The 19,999-nt window shown below is 45.0% G+C and overlaps 1 protein-coding gene across 2 annotated transcripts in view; it reads right to left on the minus strand.

Moving 5' to 3' along the window:
• PPP4R2 (protein phosphatase 4 regulatory subunit 2) overlaps window positions 1-19,999 on the minus strand; it is an 86,106-nt gene that overhangs the window by 43,002 nt on the left and 23,105 nt on the right. For both annotated transcript variants that reach the window (XM_078661876.1, XM_078661875.1), the window contains exon 4: window positions 4,957-5,050. In XM_078661876.1, the coding sequence (XP_078518002.1) occupies window positions 4,957-5,050 (94 nt within the window). The remainder of the gene's footprint in view (window positions 1-4,956; window positions 5,051-19,999) is intronic.

A 19,999-nucleotide genomic window follows, 5' to 3' on the forward strand; every position in this document is an offset into this window, starting at 1 on the left:
CAGCAAACACAATAAATGCTATACGTACAAACGAAACTGTACACATCTACCCAAATGACAACACCCATGCACCAAAAACTCAAACGTACTACATAAAACCAAAGAGGAGACAGAAACTAGTTAACAGATATACAAGTAAATTAAATAAACTCCAAAGAGCACAAAATAAGTGCAAGACATACAAACCAAAAGGCACACAAGCGACACAATTAGCAAATGAACCTACCAACAGAGATTTGTTAAAAGTCGCCTAAATGCACATTATATGTACATAATCAAATGGTATTCAAATGCAGCTGAAATGCCCACTCCGATCATTAATCTGTGAATGAAGCACAAATGATGAAACACACAGGGCCTGGGTAACTATCTGCCCACCAGCTCTGAAACGTTTACTTTGTTCCAGGCAGAAGGGATTTATTCAGTTTTCAATGTGAACAAGGCCCGAATTCTATTCCTCTCAGAAAAGTGCAGCTACCTCTGTCACATTACAAGGTAAAAATCTGTTTCTCATTAGAATATAAATGCAAATAAAAATTCCTGTTGTCAAGAAATATTTTCCAACTGGGTGGGCCTGCCCACTTCCCTCCGGCTCGATTTCACACTTCTGTTTCTGCAAAGAACTTGATAAATCTTCTTTCCAATTGGTGATGGAAAAACGTAAAACCCCCAAATACTAATTTAAACATACAAACGTTCGAAATGTGCAGCAAAAACGAAACTAGACCGAGAGAGCGGAACTAAAGTGAAAAAAAAAAAACATGTCTGCAAGAGCCAAACATACACATGGGCCGCTTGAAGTCACATTATTATGTCAGTCACATCATAGCGCTTTAGGGCTTTCACCTTATTCACAACCACTTTCACTTCCCTTACTTTTCTGAGGCACATTCAGGTTCTCTATCTATTCTAGACTCTCTGTATTTCTCTCTATCCCATCTCTCTGTGTCTCTCCCGCTCCTGCAAATACTGGGCAAATACTGGTATTAGGCGCTACAAACTACTCCTGCCCTTCCCTCCTAGACATTTTGCACCTCGAGGCACTGTCCCTGGGCCAGTCTTTGGGGTACTCGTTTGCTGAGAACCTTGACCTTCTGCGCTTAAAGGCTCTGTGTCCAGGACCTGTGGCTCACTATGCAGCCTACTGCACCCCCCTCATGCTCCGGCACACTCGGGCTGATGACTCTTCTAAACTAGCGTTCATGGGCAGCTGAGAGTGCCTCGAGGCGCACCGCGCGTGGCATGGACAGTAATCCCTAGTGCCCTGTGCAGGTGGTGGTCAGTAGGCTGGAGGAAGTGGTCTGCGTGGAGAATGGCATCCAAGCTCTGGGGTACAGCTATCAATACAGGGGCCTGTTCTCAGTCTTTGGCTCCTTTCTGATAAGGCAGCTCAGTTGGCTTATGCAATGCCTGAAGCGATCTGCTTTTAAAGTGAGAGTCACGATATCAGTTTAGCAGGGCCCCCCAATCCTGCTAACCTGACTGCCTCGGGTTCAGCAGCTTAGGGAGAACTGGTGATGCGTGCAATAAAGGAACGGTCGTTGCTCATACACTTAACTATCCCTGAATAGGAGATATAAACACATGTAGGACTTAGAGGGGGATTTTCTTGCACTGTCAGTGACCTAGTCAAAGAGGTCACAAACGAGCCGAAACTATCAGAACTCCAACTTTCCGCACAAGGACCCCATAAATACATTTGCCCAGGGCGCCCCAAATGCATGAAACTACCGGCATGTTATTAAAGCGTTACAGCGTAACAAGGTTCTATAAAATTAATTACCTTGGCCCCGGGGAGGAATGCACGCCTCGAGTCATTAGAGAATACTGCATTTAGTAGATTCTTGCTGCGCTGTAATGGAACCCCAAGAGGTACGACACTCTCGGTTGGCACGAGTTCGGGGAATAATAGAGGTAGAGATAGCGCTGCAATGGATTTCATTCGGCCCCTCGAAATATAGGAGTTGGCCGTGCTCACTTCACTCGCTCCACACGGCGAGCACACAACTGACACCGAACCTCACAGGAACCTTTAAAAATTGCTGTAAACAACGCATTCCACAGAAACTGTATTACCCTATTATACAAGGCGGCAAAACCCAACATGCATTTAGAGGTAACTCCGCAGCATCAGCGTGGGGGCAGGTTTAGGTCCCTTGACAGATGAAATATTGGCCCATTGCTGTCCACAAACGGATGAGCTCCCGCCCAAGCAGTCAGTGGCGTCTAATCTACTACGGCCACACTCAGTGTATATTGGACTCCCTAATACATAGACTGGGGCTGAAGGAAGACCGGGTGTGTCTGTTGTGGGGAGGAGGGTGCAGAGTTTCTCCACCAGGACTGGAGTTCTGCAGTGGCTTGTAGGTTTTCGTGTGAAGTCTTCGCTTCTCTACAAGAAATCACGGAGGTCCGTTTTTTTTTTGCCGAGTTTTATATAGCGCTAACTTGACCCAAATCGGGTATCAGAGCACTTTACAGAGCACCAGTTACGTTACATGAGGAGTCAGGACACAACACTCACCTTTAAAGTTGCTGGGGACGGCCGCCGGTGCAATCTGCAGACTCCAGAGTTCACAGGAGAGGAGGGGCTGGGGCCGGGAGGAGCAGCTCAGGCTCGCAGTCCGCAGTCGCAGGCTCCGCTCAGCTCAGCTCGAAAGGAATTTGAAAAGGAGGAAGTGGCAATGGCTGCATTTTAGGAACGTACTTGCAGTGATCCGGATGAGTGAGGCTGATGAAGCCCTTTCCCGGCCTGGCATGCAGCAGCTGCGCGCTGAGCGCTGCTGAATGGTGAACGCGCCCGGCCATCTGGATTCACTTACGGAGGCACCCTGACAGCTCCTAATTATAATTAATGTACTTCTTTGCGCGAGCACGAACGAAATATGCCCAAGATGGCGGAACAAAACTAAATTTACCCTATCACTTCAAGCCTATTAAAACGACAACACAACGAAGACGAATCACTGGATGATGACAGAACACGCTAAGGAATGTGTGGAATTTGTCTCGGCCAAAGCCCTAGGAGATACTTCTTTTTTTTCTTCTTTAACATTAGGATCTCGAAACTCCTCCCCCACTTACAGTGGGGAGGAGTCCGAGCCCTAAAAATACCGTAACTACTGGAATATTTCCATAAGAACTCAAAACATAATCCATACACCCATTACTGAAGACAACTACAGACCAATTACAAATGGATCTTTCCTGGGTAAACTGAAAGAAATGGGAGCATTCGCCCAGATGTCACAATTCATTGAAGATGTCATACATTCAGACTTCCAAACAGGATTCAATCAGGGAAGAGGCACAGAATCTGTCCTTCATGCCATCTCGGATGACCTGAAGAACACAGTTGACCGCAACGGGATTGATGCACTACTTCGCTTGAACCTATCGGCTGCCTTTTTACACAGTTGACCATAACACTCTGATACAAAGACAAGCTGGCATAAAGGGGACTGCTCTAGACTGGATCACATCCTACCTTCGCCACAGAACTCACGTCATCCATACCCCCTCCTTCTCGTCCCAACCGTACTTCACGAAACAGAGGTTCCTCAACCCTATCATCTCACCCATGCTTTTCAACATCTACATGAAGTTATTACCAACACTGATCAAATTCACCTCACATGCTATAACTATGCAGTTGACACGCAAATACTCCTTCAACTGGAATGCCCTAAAGACATTGAAAAGTTGCCAATTTTCAGTCGTCTCAGGCCCCCCCTCCCCTAATGATATGAACCAAAAAGAAAAAAAGATTCTAGACCCTTCCTTCTGCTATCCATCCACTGTTTCTTTCAAAATCCGCAAACCAGAAGAGGTCTACCACTCAAAGTAATTTCATATGCTCCTATACTAACTCCCCCTTTCTCAACCCAAACCCCCTTCTACGGCTATAAACTCTAAAAAAAAAAAAAAATAATTCTAGAGCCTTTCCTCTTCCTTCTTTATCCAAATAACTAACATATCCACATCCACCACTCAAATCACTTTCGCATTTCACTATACTAATTCACCACTAATCCTTTATGGGTTCAGGAGTAGCGTGCTACTTGCCGAAAATGCACTTGGACTTCTAGTTAGGGGGTAGTAATTGCTATATAAATGCAATTACTATACAATATGAAAAAACCATCATCTTGCCTCTCCCTTGCATTTATCATCTGCATAAATCTTTAAACGTCAGGGCTGGCCCAGTGTGAAGAGGGACGTCTTAGTATTCAAGGACCTGCAGCCATGGAATAAACGTTGATGTTGGTCTTTTCTTGCCCATTCTACCCAAACAACCAAAGAGATCCTCAAGAAGCTGAAAGGGGAGAAATCCAGGGAATAGGTAGAAAATATTTTTTTTACCCAATCATTAGCAGCAAAAGTCAAACAAAGTAAGACAATATTCTAAAAAGCTGGAATCTCAAGAGGATTCCTTTCGCACAATGCGACATAGAAAATCTGAGGGTATGTTGGCATCTGTTGCAGGATTGATTGAACACATTAGTTGCTAAACAGACCTTCCACTGAGGTGGATGGGCCACAAGACATTTGACAGATTGTGCTAACGTGCATTAATTCCCCTTTGTTTAATAGTTTACCAGGACACTTAACCGAACAGTGAATTATTCATGCATAATAATAATAATCATCCACATTTGTAAAGCGCACAATCACCCGTAAGGGTCTCTAGGCGCTGGGGGCCGTCGGGAAGATTAAGCGAGCTATTGCCCAGAGTCACACGGTGCTGGGCTAACCTGCCGCCGGAGCCGGGGATCGAACCGTGAGCCCCAGATTCCGGAGTCAGTCACCCTGGCCGCGGCACCACACCTCTTGCATGTGAAAGACAGTCCAATGCCAGACAAATATTTGCAAAAATTTAAAATAGGAAAAAAAATTGTGGTCAAACATTAAATCAGTATCAATTTATTTTGCACAATACATTCAGAATATCAATACCTTTTCAACGCCTCTCAGAAACTTGTCTGTTCCACTATAGTTTCGTCTGGGTTCCGTAAGTAACTCGCAAAGTCGCTGAATGGTGAAGGGAATACTGTAAAAGCAACCAAAACATGGCAGAAGGTGAGTGGCACTACAGAAACAGACAAACTTTCAGAAGCTACCACACCTTGCGCAACACAATCAGAATTTCGAATTCAAAGTACCTCATTTTAGGTGAGCAGACATTAGTGCCTTTGGATATATTGGACCATATTACGCACTGAAACAGAAATGCACAAACCCACTGGGGAACTCCTACAAAAGAGGACTCGCCTAAAGCGTAAGCTCATCAGGGACTAGGTCGCAATCAAGTCTCCGGACAATTCCACAAAATACGTTTTTAAGATAGTCCAAGGTTTTATGAAACCACAAGCCCTGAAGAGTACTTTTCCCCCCATCAATGGCTCTCAGTGAAGACCCAGCTACTTTCTTCCAGAATAAAATTTTAATCATCATCTACTCCTTCCCATCATTGGAATGACCCGATTTGGTAACTCATTCCCCACTGACTACATGGTCGGCTTTCCACCCTTCTGGGCTTTAAGCGTCACTGGGGGAATTAAATTAAATAAAATCAGGCTCTCCGCTGGATCCATGCCAGGCCTGATTTTTTAAGTGATGAGCCCCCTGGCTCAACTCTACATTGAACCCAATCTAGAAATCCTCGCCAGAGACTGGGGTTTATCCAACCAGCTGGAAAAAAGCTTATGTCCAGCCTATCCTCACGAAAGAGGACGCTGACGCAGCAGAGCAAAAAAATGTAGGCCCATATCTCTTCTCCCAGCCCCGGCCAAAATTCTTAGCAAGAGTGTGTGTAGCTGCCTTACATGTGTCAGCTAAGGGAATGTTGCACAAAAAGGCCTTAGATCATCCAATTTTGTGAGTAGAATGTGCACTAGGAGGTATAGTTAAGTTCTTTTAGCTTTAACATAGCAAGGTTGAATACATTTAACAATCCATCTAGAAATACTGGATTTGGATCTAGGATTTCTTTCATGTGATGGAGAAAATACAACAAAAATTTATTTAAAGTATAATACTGCTCTTTTGACATCAAGTGTGTGTAGAGCTCTTTCTGCTACTGAATTTGGATATAGAAGGAGAATACAGGTAACAACTCATTGGTTAATATGAAAAGCAGAAACTACTTTTTGAAGAAATTTTGTGTTTGTACGAAGAACCACTCTGTCTTTATGAAGTTGAAAGAAAGGTTCTCTATGGCTAATGCCTGTAGCTCGCCAACACATCTTAGTGAAGTGATAGCAATTAAAAAGGCAACCTTCCATGAAAGAGACTGTAATGAACAATTATAAAATGGCTCAAAAGGTGGACTCAAAAGCAATGTTCCCTCTGTGTGCGGCAGAGTAAGGTCTCTCTGTTCTGCAACCAAGGCTATGTGCACCAAGAACCCGACCGCACGAGTAGACCAGGGCATTAGTGGGATGTAAAAACTAGGGAGTCTCTCAAAGGTGCGTTTCCGATGCATTTAAGGGCGTGGCTTATAAGCAAGTAATCTAAACATCTGTGCTTGGCATAGTGTGCCACCCAAATTATATTTTGCGTCTTCTGTCATTGCATTCAGATATACAACACAAGTAACATTGCACCTACAAGAAGCCAGGATTATTGGCTTTGTCAATGGTTGTTTGTTGCATAAAGTTGTATATTATACTGAAAATGCTTCCGCTCGTGTTAGAGGATCTGGCTTAATGCTGGAGCGGTCGACTTAGGAGATGGGTTTTGAGTCTCGGGTCAGGTTAACATCCTGTGATTCTCGGCAAATCAATGAATCTCCCCATGCATACAAAAAAATAATCAATAAATAAATCATGTAAATCGCTCCAATACTTTTGAAAGAATTTATGTTCATGCAGCCCATGACTGATGCTGTGATCAGGGGAGCAACTAGACCCGAACTTTGGGGGTTGGGTGACTAACACTCCCAGCCAGGGCTGGCCCTAGCCCTGGCCGCACACTGTGCAACAGTCTTTTTTGGCACCCCTACCCCATTTCTTCCTTCTCGGTGAATTCCCTCACTACCACTTTCCAACAATGCAACTCATCTCTCTATACCACCTTTCTGACAAACATTTCATTTTTAGGTCTCGCCTGTCGATGCGCATGCGCATCGAGCAAGCGAGACTATAGGGGCTCATCGACTATCTAACTTGCAAGGAATCGTGGCGATTCCTTGCAGTGCCCGTGACTTTTAAGCTCAATGCGCATGTGCATTGAGCTTAAAAGCGCGTGCACAGCCGCCCGCATTCCTCCGACACCTTTGAAGTGAAGCTTAGCTTCACTTCAAAGGCCCGGCTTCTTCACACCCACATGCCGCTCTGCCCCGCTCCGCCCCCTCCCCTGAGTCATCCTGCCTGCCCAGACTTCTCCTCCCCCCTACTTACATCCCGCTTTCACTTGTTTTTTTGACTCGACGTTCCCCCCGCCCCCTCCCGCCACGCAATGCCGAGAGCTTGTTGACAATGAAAACAGTTTTAGTGATAGTCCCGTGGCATTGTCGTGTGTAATCTGACACTGAACTTTACCGGACCAGAAAGTATGCTTGTCTTTCATTGCAGCTTTGCTTTTTCTGACTGCCTCGGCAAGCTCCCATCCTATCGTGGCTCCTATCTTTCTAACATGATTTGGCCATGCCAATCTGCCTCATTTGTTTGTAATAGGAAGGAGGGGTTTGGTGTATATACTGTGATATATAACGAAGGCATTTCTATTCCCGGCCGTACTTTTTTTTCTACTCCCCCCCTAATTATTCACGGCCGCGTTGCCAAGAGCTGCCACTTCTCTTTTTTTGTGCACACCTTTTTTCTTTTTTTTCTTCTTCTTTTTGCTTGCATTTTTTATCACCTCTCTCTTTCCACTCACCATCTACCTCCCTCCGCGATCTTTCTCGCTCTCTCCCTCCCTGTCTCACCCCCTCTCTTCTTCTCCACCGAGTCCTCCCCTGCCCCCCCCTGCCCTCCCCACTGCCTCTTTTCACGCCGCTCTCTTCTCTTTCTCCCCTCCGTTATGTCACAGGTTGTTACCCGCGGAGTGAGACCGGCCGGGTGAGACCCGGTTGAATCAGCGTCTCTCGCCTGTCAGCCTCTCACCCCATCCCTCCCACCCCTCCGGTCCCTTCCCAGCTTCTCCCCGTCTCTCCCTTTCATCGTCCCCGCAGCATCTTCCCCATGGACCCCACACTTCCGGTCCGATTCCGCTCCACATCTACCTTTCCTCCCCTTCCTGCCCCCCTATTCCCTTTCAGTATTTCTCTTTTCATCCCCTCTCTTGCGTTCCCTCGTGCCGCCCTTCCACCCCCTCTCTCCCCACCTCTCCAATTATGCTTCTGCCACTGTTCTCCCTTCCTGTCTCGTCTTCTCTCCCTTCGCTTCTTCCCAGTCTTTCCCACCCTCTTTCCCTCCAGCTCCCATTTTACCATTATCTTTCTTCCTATCTTCCCCTCTCGCTCTCTTTCACTGCCCTTCCACTCTCTCTCATTTTCCTCTCTTACCATCTCTCTCTTCTCCGTTCCCGTGGACTCTTTATTTTTCCCCCCTCTTTATTCACTTTCCTTTTCCCATCCACCCCTGCTCTCTGCCACTCCTCTCTCCCATGCCACCAGCCTTGTGGAGTGCTGGTACGCTCCCATTCAATGTAATATTACACCTCTACTGAGAAATTAAGGTACTCTCCCTCATGAGTTCTAGAGTCGCAGGCACTGAGTACCGGACAGTACCTGTCCACTCATGTCACTATGCTCAACCGGAAGCTATATGGAAATGCACGTGCGTGTGTTCTTTCACATATGAAGAAGAGCTTTGGTGACTGTAGCGCCTCGCCTTCTTCTCGGTATCAACTTTAAAATGGGTGCAATATTGTGATTTCGCCTCTCTCTCTCCCCACCTCTCCACTGACGCTGCTTCTGCCACTGTTCTCCCTCCCTGTCTCGTCTTCTCTCCCTTCGCTTCTTCCCAGTCTTTCCCGCCCTCTTTCCCTCCAGCTCCAATTTTACCATTATCTTTCTTCCTATCTTCCCCTCTCGCTCTCTTTCACTGCCCTTCCACTCTCTCTCATTTTCCTCTCTTACCATCTCTCTCTTCTCCGTTCCCGTGCACTCTTTATTTTTCCCCCTCTTTATTCACTTTCCTTTTCCCATCCACCCCTGCATTCTGCCACTCCTCTCTCCCATGCCACCAGCCATGTTGAGTGCTGGTAAGCTTCCATTCAAAGTATTATTACACCTCTACTGAGAAATTAAGGTACTCTCCCTTATGAGTTCTAGAGTCGCAGGCACTGAGTACCGGACAGTACCTGTCCACTCATGTCACTATGCTCAACCGGAAGCTATATGGAAATGCACGTGCGTGTGTTCTTTCACATATGAAGCAGAGCTTTGGTGACTGTAGCGCCTCGCCTTCTTCTCGGTATCAACTTTAAAATGGGTGCAATATTGTGATTTCGTTATTTTGTGTTTAATGGCTGAAACAGAAATGTCGAAAACGGCAATGGATTAATGTGTACTACAGCGCACTTCGCCAACATAGTGGCATATATATTTTTTCGGTTTACACATTGTCATGTCCGTTGACAAGAATTTGACCGAAATTACAAAAACATACAGAGGGATTTGCATGCAGACCGCTTTCAAATTAACTCTTTCAACAGAGTGTTTATGATTTTCTACACATTTTTTTTAGCGTGAACTTGACCCGAATGCACTGGAGCAGTGTACAGGAGCACCAGTTACATTACACAAGGGCACACATTCATGTGTTTTTTTTGTTAAGTATCGAGACTTTAAGTGATTTGCCCAGAATCACAGGATGTTGAGCTGCGGAGAATCGAGCCTATCTCACCACTTCTAAAATCAGCACCGCTGGCCGTAAGCCCACATTTCTGGCCATTTTCTACAAACTTTTTTTTGGGCCAGTGAACTATATCGAAATATTCCATTTCAGCAGACTTTGCACTTATCCTCCCATAGTAATCAAAAACGTAAATAAGTGTGATTAAAAACTCACTTCTACACTTTATATCAATGGTTTCCAGCCACCATAAATGATTGTCAATAAATGGCCGACATTGAGAATACAAAGATATTGTGTCTGGTGAACAAAGGGACTTTTTTGCCCCGTTTTTTCTAGGTGCCCTCACCTATCTATCTATCTATCTCCCTCACTCTATCTCTCTATCGCCCTCACTCTATCTCTCTATCGCCCTCACTCTATCTCTCTATCGCCCTCACTCTATCTATCTATCGCCCTCACTCTATCTATCTATCGCCCTCACTCTATCTATCTATCGCCCTCACTCACCCTCACTCACCCTCACTCACCCTCACTCACCCTCACTCACCCTCACTCACCCTCACTCACCCTCACTCACCCTCACTCACCCTCACTCACCCTCACTCACCCTCACTCACCCTCACTCACCCTCACTCACCCTCACTCACCCTCACTCACCCTCACTCACCCTCAACCCCTCACCCTCACTCACCCTCAACCCCTCACTCACCCACCCTCAACCCCTCACTCACCCTCACTCACCCTCAACCCCTCACCCTCACACAGTGCAATAGGTCTCGGAGCATTTGAGTTAGAGCTTTTAGAAATGTTTATGGCTTTTTTTTTTTTAATTCTTTAGCATTGGCTACAGGAAACAAAAATGCTAAAGATTTACAAAAAAACCCATAAACAATTCTAAAAGCACTAACTCTAATGCTGCGAGACCTATTGCATTTCCAATGCTTGTTTAATAGCGCTGCTCATAGTTTACTCACACTCAGTTCTGTGATCTACATGGTACACGTTCTTTGTAGCAGGCACATTAACCCTCTGTGCTGCGTGGGTGGCAGGAGTGCCCATTTGAGTGCACGGCGAGCGATGCAACAGTGTGAGAGTAGAGAGTGTGAGAGTAGGGTAAGAGGAGTGACTGCAGGGTGAGTGAGGTGACCATATGAATTTGGGTGCGGATGTAAGTGCAGAGAGGGACGAATGAACGCATGGTTAGTGATGGGCTTGTTTGAGTGAGATGGCAGATTGAGCAGTGGGGGGACAGGTGAGTATCACATGAGTGCAGGGTGAGTGGGAAAGCGAAGGGCGAGAATGAGGAGTGAGTTGTCTGAATGCAGGGTGCATTCCCAGACACTTGAAGTAACTCAGCTTGCTATTGACTGCGGCGTAGGGTTTCACATAGAACTTAAACTATTGCTATTATGGCATTAATCTGGGATAAAGGGTGGAGGAAATAAATAATGTACAGAGCCTGCTACAAACTTCCAGTCTTATGATTAGGGTTGCCAGCTCTTTATTTTGATGTCCCAGATGATACAGAATAAGCAACACCTCAGCTAGGCAACATACTGATCACTTAGGGGCACATGGGAGCTTATCGCGCATAGACTCTTTGGTACGGCGGAACAACTTCCCACGTTCGACGAGGTGGCACACCTCCCATGGGGCATCTCCGATCACTCACCGGTCGTGGCGTTTTATGGGAGAAACTACCATTTGAAATGCAATAGGCCTCACATTCACAGGAGGTTGAGCTATTGGCATTGTAAAGGACAATGCCTTTTATTTATGTTTTCATTTTTAAAACAAAGAAAAGGCATTGTCATTTACAATGCCAATAGCTTAAACTTGCATAAATAAAAAGACCTATTGCATTGCACATGCTTGTTATAGCTTTGGGGACCTGGAATTGTCACAGGTTCAACGGAGTGATGATTAGTAGTGTATACGTGCTGTCACTGTCCCAGCAAGAAACTCTAAGATCTTAAAACTGCTGCATAGCACCAGAAACGGATGGCCACTGTGGCATCAGACTCTACCTAACAGGGTTTGATGAATTGCTTAATAGTTTACAATATTTTCTTACATGGCAGCAGTGGAGTACAGCTGTGAGCTTGAAGTAGAAGAAGCTCTTGACCATATGTGCTAATAGGCTCGACCTCAAACACATTCACAAAGGAAGCATTGGTAAAGGCAAAAGATCCACAGCCAACACCAGACCCATTGGCTTGGTCAGTGCTTGCTTTACAGCCTTGACATTAGGTTACACAGCTGCCCTGTAAGGTATGAGCTCAAGTCCGCTAGGTATGCACGTCTGAATTCATAAAATACATTTGTGGGTACACTTCTGAAGCCTGGGAGCGCACCCGGCTCCTACTTGTTTATTTGGGAGCTGGCCACACTTAGCTGACCCATTACAGTGCGCAGGACACCTTTATGAACCAGGGACCTGAGCACTAATAGTCAAAGGAAGCAGACAGGCACAGCACAGATCTGTGCATCTCTTCAATTCTGTTTTGTAAATGACCGCTCACAGAAATATTACGTCACAGAATCAAAGAATTTAAGCTATTTAGGGATTTATAAGATGCCTTTAAAGAGAAGCAAGATGAACCGTTGATTAAGAGAACTACAGAATGAGAACTGCTCACTTGCTTTTCTTTAGTCAGTGGAAGCCTGAGACTTGAAGTAGTTCTGTAACTTGAAATGGCATTAGGGGCCTTTTGATATAAATCACTTCTTAGCTCCTATGCTAATGAGAAACACAAAACAAACAGTGCTTGCCACTCGCTCTGCAAGCACCACGACACTTTAGAGTGGAAAACCAGGTACAGCAGACCTAGAGCACAGTGGGCAAAATGAACTCCTCGACCTTGCCCGTTCACGATGTCCAGCCTGAAATACATTTAATGTTGACTAAAAACAATGCTGGGTGCTAGATGGAAATATTTTAAAGGGGCCAGCCCAATTACCTGAAGGGCTTTAATGGACACTTATTAATGCCACATTAGAGATCAGTATTATAAATATATTAAACATGTACCTAAAAGACGCCATGTGTGACTCGCTGAGTTACAGTGGAAAATTCTCAGTTCCTCATCGTCTTCACCCCAGGCTTATGGTGTTACTTGAGCCACGTCCTAACTCTTTCAGTGAAGGCAACCTAATATGAAAGAAGACTATGGACTACTTCGGAGCCACCATAGAAATAGAAAACGGTGCTGCAGCGAGCGGTATGTAAAGTGAACGTCATATTGTAATATGCAAATTCAAATAGTTAACCAAGCTCACAGCCTGGGCAGGTGAACAACAGAAGCTAAAAATGTGCGACAATGCATTTTACTGCAGTGATGAGGACCACCACATTAAAATGCATGTATAACGCTTGATGAATGGTACTTGACAGAGCTGAGCACTTAACCCTTTGTAATGCTGCGACAGCAGCGTGTTGTCCTGCTCGCTCTTCAACCACAGAAACAAGTATGCAAGCGATTGGGATTAAATGAATTAAAGTCAAGGAAGCCCACTCTCCTCTTGTCTCTGGCACCACTGCGAATGTGGAATCCAGGAGCAGTATAATGCGACTGGGTGGGAACGTTCAGCTTGCAAAAAATCGGTTGTGTGTCTCCTGTCCGAGCAGGCACAGAACTTCGGGCTCTGAGCAGCACTGGAACACAATGGAAGAAGGAGGGGCCCAATGAGGGAGGGAGGGAGAGAAAGCTAAAGCGCGCGTTGTGCTGAAACGCCGTAACCTGTACGCGAGCACATCTCCTGTCCTTCATGCGTGCACATCTCCTGTCCGTCATGCGTGCACATCTCCTGTCCGTCATGCGTGCACATCTCCTGTCCCCCTTCGGAAGAAAAAAAAAAATCGACAATAGATCTCATCAAGCGAGGAGCCCATGCGCTGCGTTGCTAGGTGAGACCTAAAAAGGGCGAGATGGCACTTAACCACTGGTACTTAAAAATACAGTCCATACGGGATGACCTAATTGAGGCCACTATCAACTATTGCGCTGAAAATAAAGGGTCAGTGGACTCTGCCCAACGCTCTGGGAAGCATACAAAACGGTGGTCAGAGGACAGAGTCTCTCAGCAATAGCAGGTCACAAGAAGGAAAAGAAAAGACAAATACAAGAAGTAGAAATCAAAATCAGCCAACTAGAAAATGGTTTAGCAACCTCAGCCGCCCCAGATATTCAACACAGACTAACATTAAAACAAAAACAGTATAGCGATCTGGATGAAGATGCAGTAACAGCCCATTATCGGGCTACTCAGCATTGTATATACGAGATAGGGGATAAGACAAGCACACTGCTAGCATGGTTAGATACGCGGAAAAAAAGCTTCTAGATGAGTATTCAAGATTGAGGCGAGGGATGTCGCACAGCTTTAAGATAGGCGGAGTATAGCGGAAGCGTTTGGAGAGCACTTTAAGCAGGTTTATACATCCACAGGGGCTTCCACTTCTAAAGAAGCACAAGAGTTGCTGGCCACACTTAACATTCCTACACTTGACAGTGCTGATATTGAGGAACTGGATACAGCCTTAACAAAAGAAGAGGTGACCAAGGCGATAGGAGCGCTGCAATCCGGAAAAGCGATTGGCCACAGTGGTTTGCCAATTGAACTACATAGAGCGTGCGCTTCCACAATTACTCCCTACTTGACATACGTGTATGACGAGCGCGTTGTTGATGGGATACTACTGGACTCAAAGATTAGCTAACATTGTAGTGATCCACAAAAAGGGATAACCACATGAACAGTGTGGCTCGGACCGACCCATCTCCCTCGTAATCAAGAGTTTAAAATATTAGCCAAAATACTGGCCGTACGGTTGACACCTTTACTACGTAAATTGATCCACCCTGACCAATCCGGCTTTGTGCCTGGCAGAAATACTGCCCTAAACTTAAGGCGACTTAATGGTGTCTTGGGCAGAGCAGGGACTGTATGGGAGGCGGTGGTGATAGTGTCCCTCAACGCCAAAATAGCATTCGATATGATTGAGTGGCCCTTATTTGCGGTGCTTGAAAGATACAAATTTGGAGAATAAAATTCTGTCATGGGTGTGGCTACTCTATGCAGAGCCCCTGGAGCGTGTGACGGTCAATGGAGGCAGATCTAAGACTTTTCAGTTGCAAAAAGGGAAGAGGCAGGGCTGTCTGTGGTCTCCGTTGATATTCGGACTGGTACCCGAACTGGTGGCAATCTGGATCAGAGGTGACCCTTTGATAAGGGGCTTAAATTGGACGGCAGAGTGGGAAGACAGAATCTCCCTCTACGCCGATGATATCCTGCTTTACTTGGCTAAACCATATTCCTCATTGCTCAGAAGTTTGCATATATTCACACTCTTCCAAAAATACTCTGGTTACATCATTACCTGGGATAATTTGTTGATCTATGTTTTATATGGAGGGAGCCCCAGACTGCCCAACCATTGTGAATTCAATATTGTGACAGAAGGCTTCCGGTATTTAGAGATATAGGTGACAAAAAACCCCGCTGTATTCTACAAGAGCAATCTGGTCCCCCGGCTTCGTAGTTTGCAAACCGACATGCAGCACTGGAAGATCCTGCCCCTTACACTGCTACGGAGAGCCTCTCTATACAAAATGATGGCACTACCTCATTTTGTTTATGCACTACAAAATACACCATCCCTGGTCCCAGATAAGTATTTGAAGGATTTAGAGTCAGAAGTCCTGGCACTTCTCTGGAAGGATGGTATTCCACGTATAGCCCTGACCAAGCTGGTAAAAGCTGGTATGACGGAGGAATTGCCCTCCCAGCAATCAAAAGTTATTATTGGGCCTCAATTGATCGTCACCAATCACTGGACGCATTGGTCAGGTACAGAACCTGCCTATAGAATGGATATGGTATGAGAAAAAGGGTAAACCCAAAAGAGTCACTGGGACCTGGGTATTTAGCGTTGAAAGGAAGGGGTCCCAGTAAGAAGGACGTATGAATAAGGAGATTTTAGGACAAAGTAAAAAAAGAGATAAATACATCTATAATGTTTTATTCACATTATAGGGAAAGAAGTTGACCAAATCAAATATACAATACAAAGTCGTATTAGTGCCCCTGGGGGAAAGGGAGACGTGCAGTCGTGAGGGTAGTGTGAGGGGGGGAATTAGTGACAATAAAAGCACGTATTATTCAAACATTATCATAGGTTCAGTGTCAATTGGACAGCATACAGATATTGAATCAGCTTGAAAGTTCATAATACACATGCCCCTAAATCTGTATTTATACAAAATTGGGGTAGGAGGAGGCTGTGTCGGAGCTGAGAAAGTCGACGTTTCGACCCAAGGGAAGCAGGATGCATTACAATCCTTGCAGGAGGGTCTTCATCAGGACGGGAGGAGGGTGGCGGGGCAAACAACCTGAATTCAAGTAAATATTTAGGATTTAGTGAATAATCGGGTACTCGTTGAGTTACATAAAGGTATGCACAAAAGGCCGGACTAACCTGTATGAATCAGTGTTGCTGGGTTAAATTAATTTGTTAGGGTCGATAAGTATTTCATCCTAAGTAAAGAAATAAATTAAAAAAGCCCATTAGTATTAAAAGGGCGTTCTCATGGCAAGAGCTAGTGAGGAGAAAATATCTCGGGACTTACTTGGAAGAGTAAAATACATATCCCACATGGGTAATGAGGAACGAAACGATCCGGGCGCTGGGTTGGGGACCACTCCAAAAATCTGAATAGAGGAGGACATATTTCAGGTTTGAAATGGGACCGTTATAAAATTAAAAAATTACAACTAAGGTCAAAAATTACATAATGGCGGAAATCGGTAATGCTTACCGATTTAGAGGGAGTTCGATCTCGTGTCCCCGTGGAAAGGCTGGATTAGTCAGGGGCGGGCGGGAAGAGACATGCAATTATTTTCTTAAATTCAATTAGACCGTGGTGGATTAACAGATACACCTGCCAATAATCCTGTCGTCAATATTTCAAATTACACACTGAATGAACATGAGATACGGGCTTTGAGCAAAGGGCTATCCTATGTCCCTACCAGCAGACCCGACCCCTTTACAGTGAAGAATATTTCAGCACTGCTCTGACAAACCTGCATGTCATCAATGTTAATACGCGAAATGTATACCTGGTCCAATTTACAAATGAGATCACCGTTTGGTACGTGATTATGTTGACACGTTGAAATCTTCCGGAACATGTACTTTACTATTCCTACAATACGGCTTATATTAAATCCACCACGGTCTAATTGAATTTAAGAAAATAATTGCATGTCTCTTCCCGCCCGCCCCTCGCCACGCTAATCGGTTACCTAGACGACCAAGGACTCCTCAGTCTTTCCTTGTTGTCGACTATCACGTGACCTCCCCGCTGTCATGACAACGGAGAAACCAGGAAGCCCGGCGTTCTCCTCGAGACAGCCGAGGTAGAGGTTTCGCTCCGAGTGAACTGCGCTAGACCGGTAAGCCTTTCCTCTCTCACTTAGCTCTGGATACAGTCTCCCTGATCTATGCGAGCCTGCCCTTCTAACAACCGGTTAATTAACACGCTCCCCGTTCTCTGTGCATTAGGTTACGGATTCTGACTAATCCAGCCTTTCCACGGGGACACGAGATCGAACTCCCTCTAAATCGGTAAGCATTACCGATTTCCGCCATTATGTAATTTTTGACCTTAGTTGTAATTTTTTAATTTTATAACGGTCCCATTTCAAACCTGAAATATGTCCTCCTCTATTCAGATTTTTGGAGTGGTCCCCAACCCAGCGCCCGGATCGTTTCATTACCCATGTGGGATATGTATTTTACTCTTCCAAGTAAGTCCCGAGATATTTTCTCCTCACTAGCTCTTGCCATGAGAACGCCCTTTTAATACTAATGGGCTTTTTTAATTTATTTCTTTACTTAGGATGAAATACTTATCGACCCTAACAAATTAATTTAACCCAGCAACACTGATTCATACAGGTTAGTCCGGCCTTTTGTGCATACCTTTATGTAACTCAACGAGTACCCGATTATTCACTAAATCCTAAATATTTACTTGAATTCAGGTTGTTTGCCCCGCCACCCTCCTCCCGTCCTGATGAAGACCCTCCTGCAAGGATTGTAATGCATCCTGCTTCCCTTGGGTCGAAACGTCGACTTTCTCAGCTCCGACACAGCCTCCTCCTACCCCAATTTTGTATAAATACGGATTTAGGGGCATGTGTATTATGAACTTTCAAGCTGATTCAATATCTGTATGCTGTCCAATTGACACTGAACCTATGATAATGTTTGAATAATACGTGCTTTTATTGTCACCAATTCCCCCCTCACACTACCCTCACGACTGCACGTCTCCCTTTCCCCCAGGGGCACTAATACGACTTCGTATTGTATATTTGATTTGGTCAACTTCTTTCCCTATAATGTGAATAAAACATTATAGATGTATTTATCTCTTTTTACTTTGTCCTAAAATCTCCTTATTCATACGTCCTTCTTACTGGGACCCCTTCCTATAGAATGGATAGGCATAATACATCCCCAGGGACCTACTTAAGAGCTATTTATGGAGGGAGAAAACACAGGCAGACTTGCATACATCAGTGGTGGGAGTGCCCTATCGTCCAGGCATACTGGGAAAGAACAACCCTATAAATGTTGGTAACCTGTGGAAGACAATGGAGATCTCTCCCCGATGGCGTCTCCTTAATATATGGGACACAACAGATTTGACGATTAGTGAGAAAACCTGGGTCACTCTGGGATGTGTGGTGGCAAAGCGCAATACAGCTAGAACCTGGAGAGGTGAATCTAGGCCCAAGGTGCGAGTGGGAAGCAGATATGGCCCAAAATTTGGGGGGGGGGGGGCATGGAATAGAATTAGGGTATGATTTGCACACCGTTTGGTGATTCTTCCCTGCAGGCTCTTGCAGATTCGAGCGCTCTACGTTCACATCAGGATTGAAATTGTTACCACCAATCTAGCTATGTTGACTTACTGCAAATATAGTATTATGCGTGCACACATGCACTGTGCCCGCCTACTGCTGTATGTTATTTGTATTTATTATTTCATTAAAAAAATGCAAAAAAAAATCTTCAGTTACACTCACAACACAGAGCAACCAAGTAAAAGAATTGCTTATAAGGCCCCAAAAAAAAAAAACACTTCCCAAAACGCCTTGGTTACTTGATAGGCTCACAGGGCCACAGTCGGTGTCTGGGTCACTGGACACTGGAAGGGGGATACCTACTGGTGCTGAAGCTGGACTACTACCCAAAAATTACCCCGGAATACTACCACACATTGGATGACTATCCCCAACCAATATGGCCTTACTTTCACTACAACAAAGAAAACGAGCATTTGCAATGCAATAGGTCTCACATTTACGCAAGTTTAACCTAATGGCATTGTAAATGACACTGGCTTTTTTTTTTTAAACAAAAACAAAAAGGCATTCTTATTTGCTATGTCAATAGCTCAAACTTCTGTAAATGAGACACCTATTGCATTGTAAATGCTTGTTGGAAAGTGTTTTTTCCCGCAAGCTCAAGTTGCGAGGAGGACTGAAAGGGGGAAGGATTGGATAGGGGATGGTTTTAGCATGTAGCGAAATTGAAACAGCCTTTTATTCTCAAGTTCCCCTGTTGCACACATGAAACATCACTACCAGAACTGACATTGTGCCGTACATTAGTGAACGATGTTATTTGAATATTTTGCCATAAGTAGGCAATATGTCAGCCTGCTGTATCAGCAATGAAGTAGGAACATGCGTATCACCCGTATGCAGTAAGTTAAATGAAACAATGAAAAAAAACACTTTTCCAGGAACTTTCCATCAGTGGAGGCGTGACTTGTGTACATTTTCGATGTTAAATTTAACCCCTTCAGTGCTGCGCGAATTTCGATGCAGTGCTGAAGGGTTTAAAACGCTATTGACTCATGACGGAAATGTTCCGTCATCAGCACCGGAGCACCGACGCTGATGACGGAACCATTCCGTCATGAGCATGCAAGGGGTTAACAAGCGATTGCGCAAAAGCAGCCGCTTGTTTAGATTTGCATCGCGATGCAAAAAGTAAACATACGGTCGCCCTTGCCAAAGTTGACTAAAATAACATAGTACTCCACTAATAAAAGAGACTGTGTTACACTGCAAATAATTGATCGAGTCCGGATGGGCCGTCCAAAAAGGAGACAGGG

Source organism: Lissotriton helveticus, chromosome 9, assembly GCF_964261635.1.
Source record: "Lissotriton helveticus chromosome 9, aLisHel1.1, whole genome shotgun sequence".
NCBI lineage: Eukaryota > Metazoa > Chordata > Amphibia > Caudata > Salamandridae > Lissotriton > Lissotriton helveticus.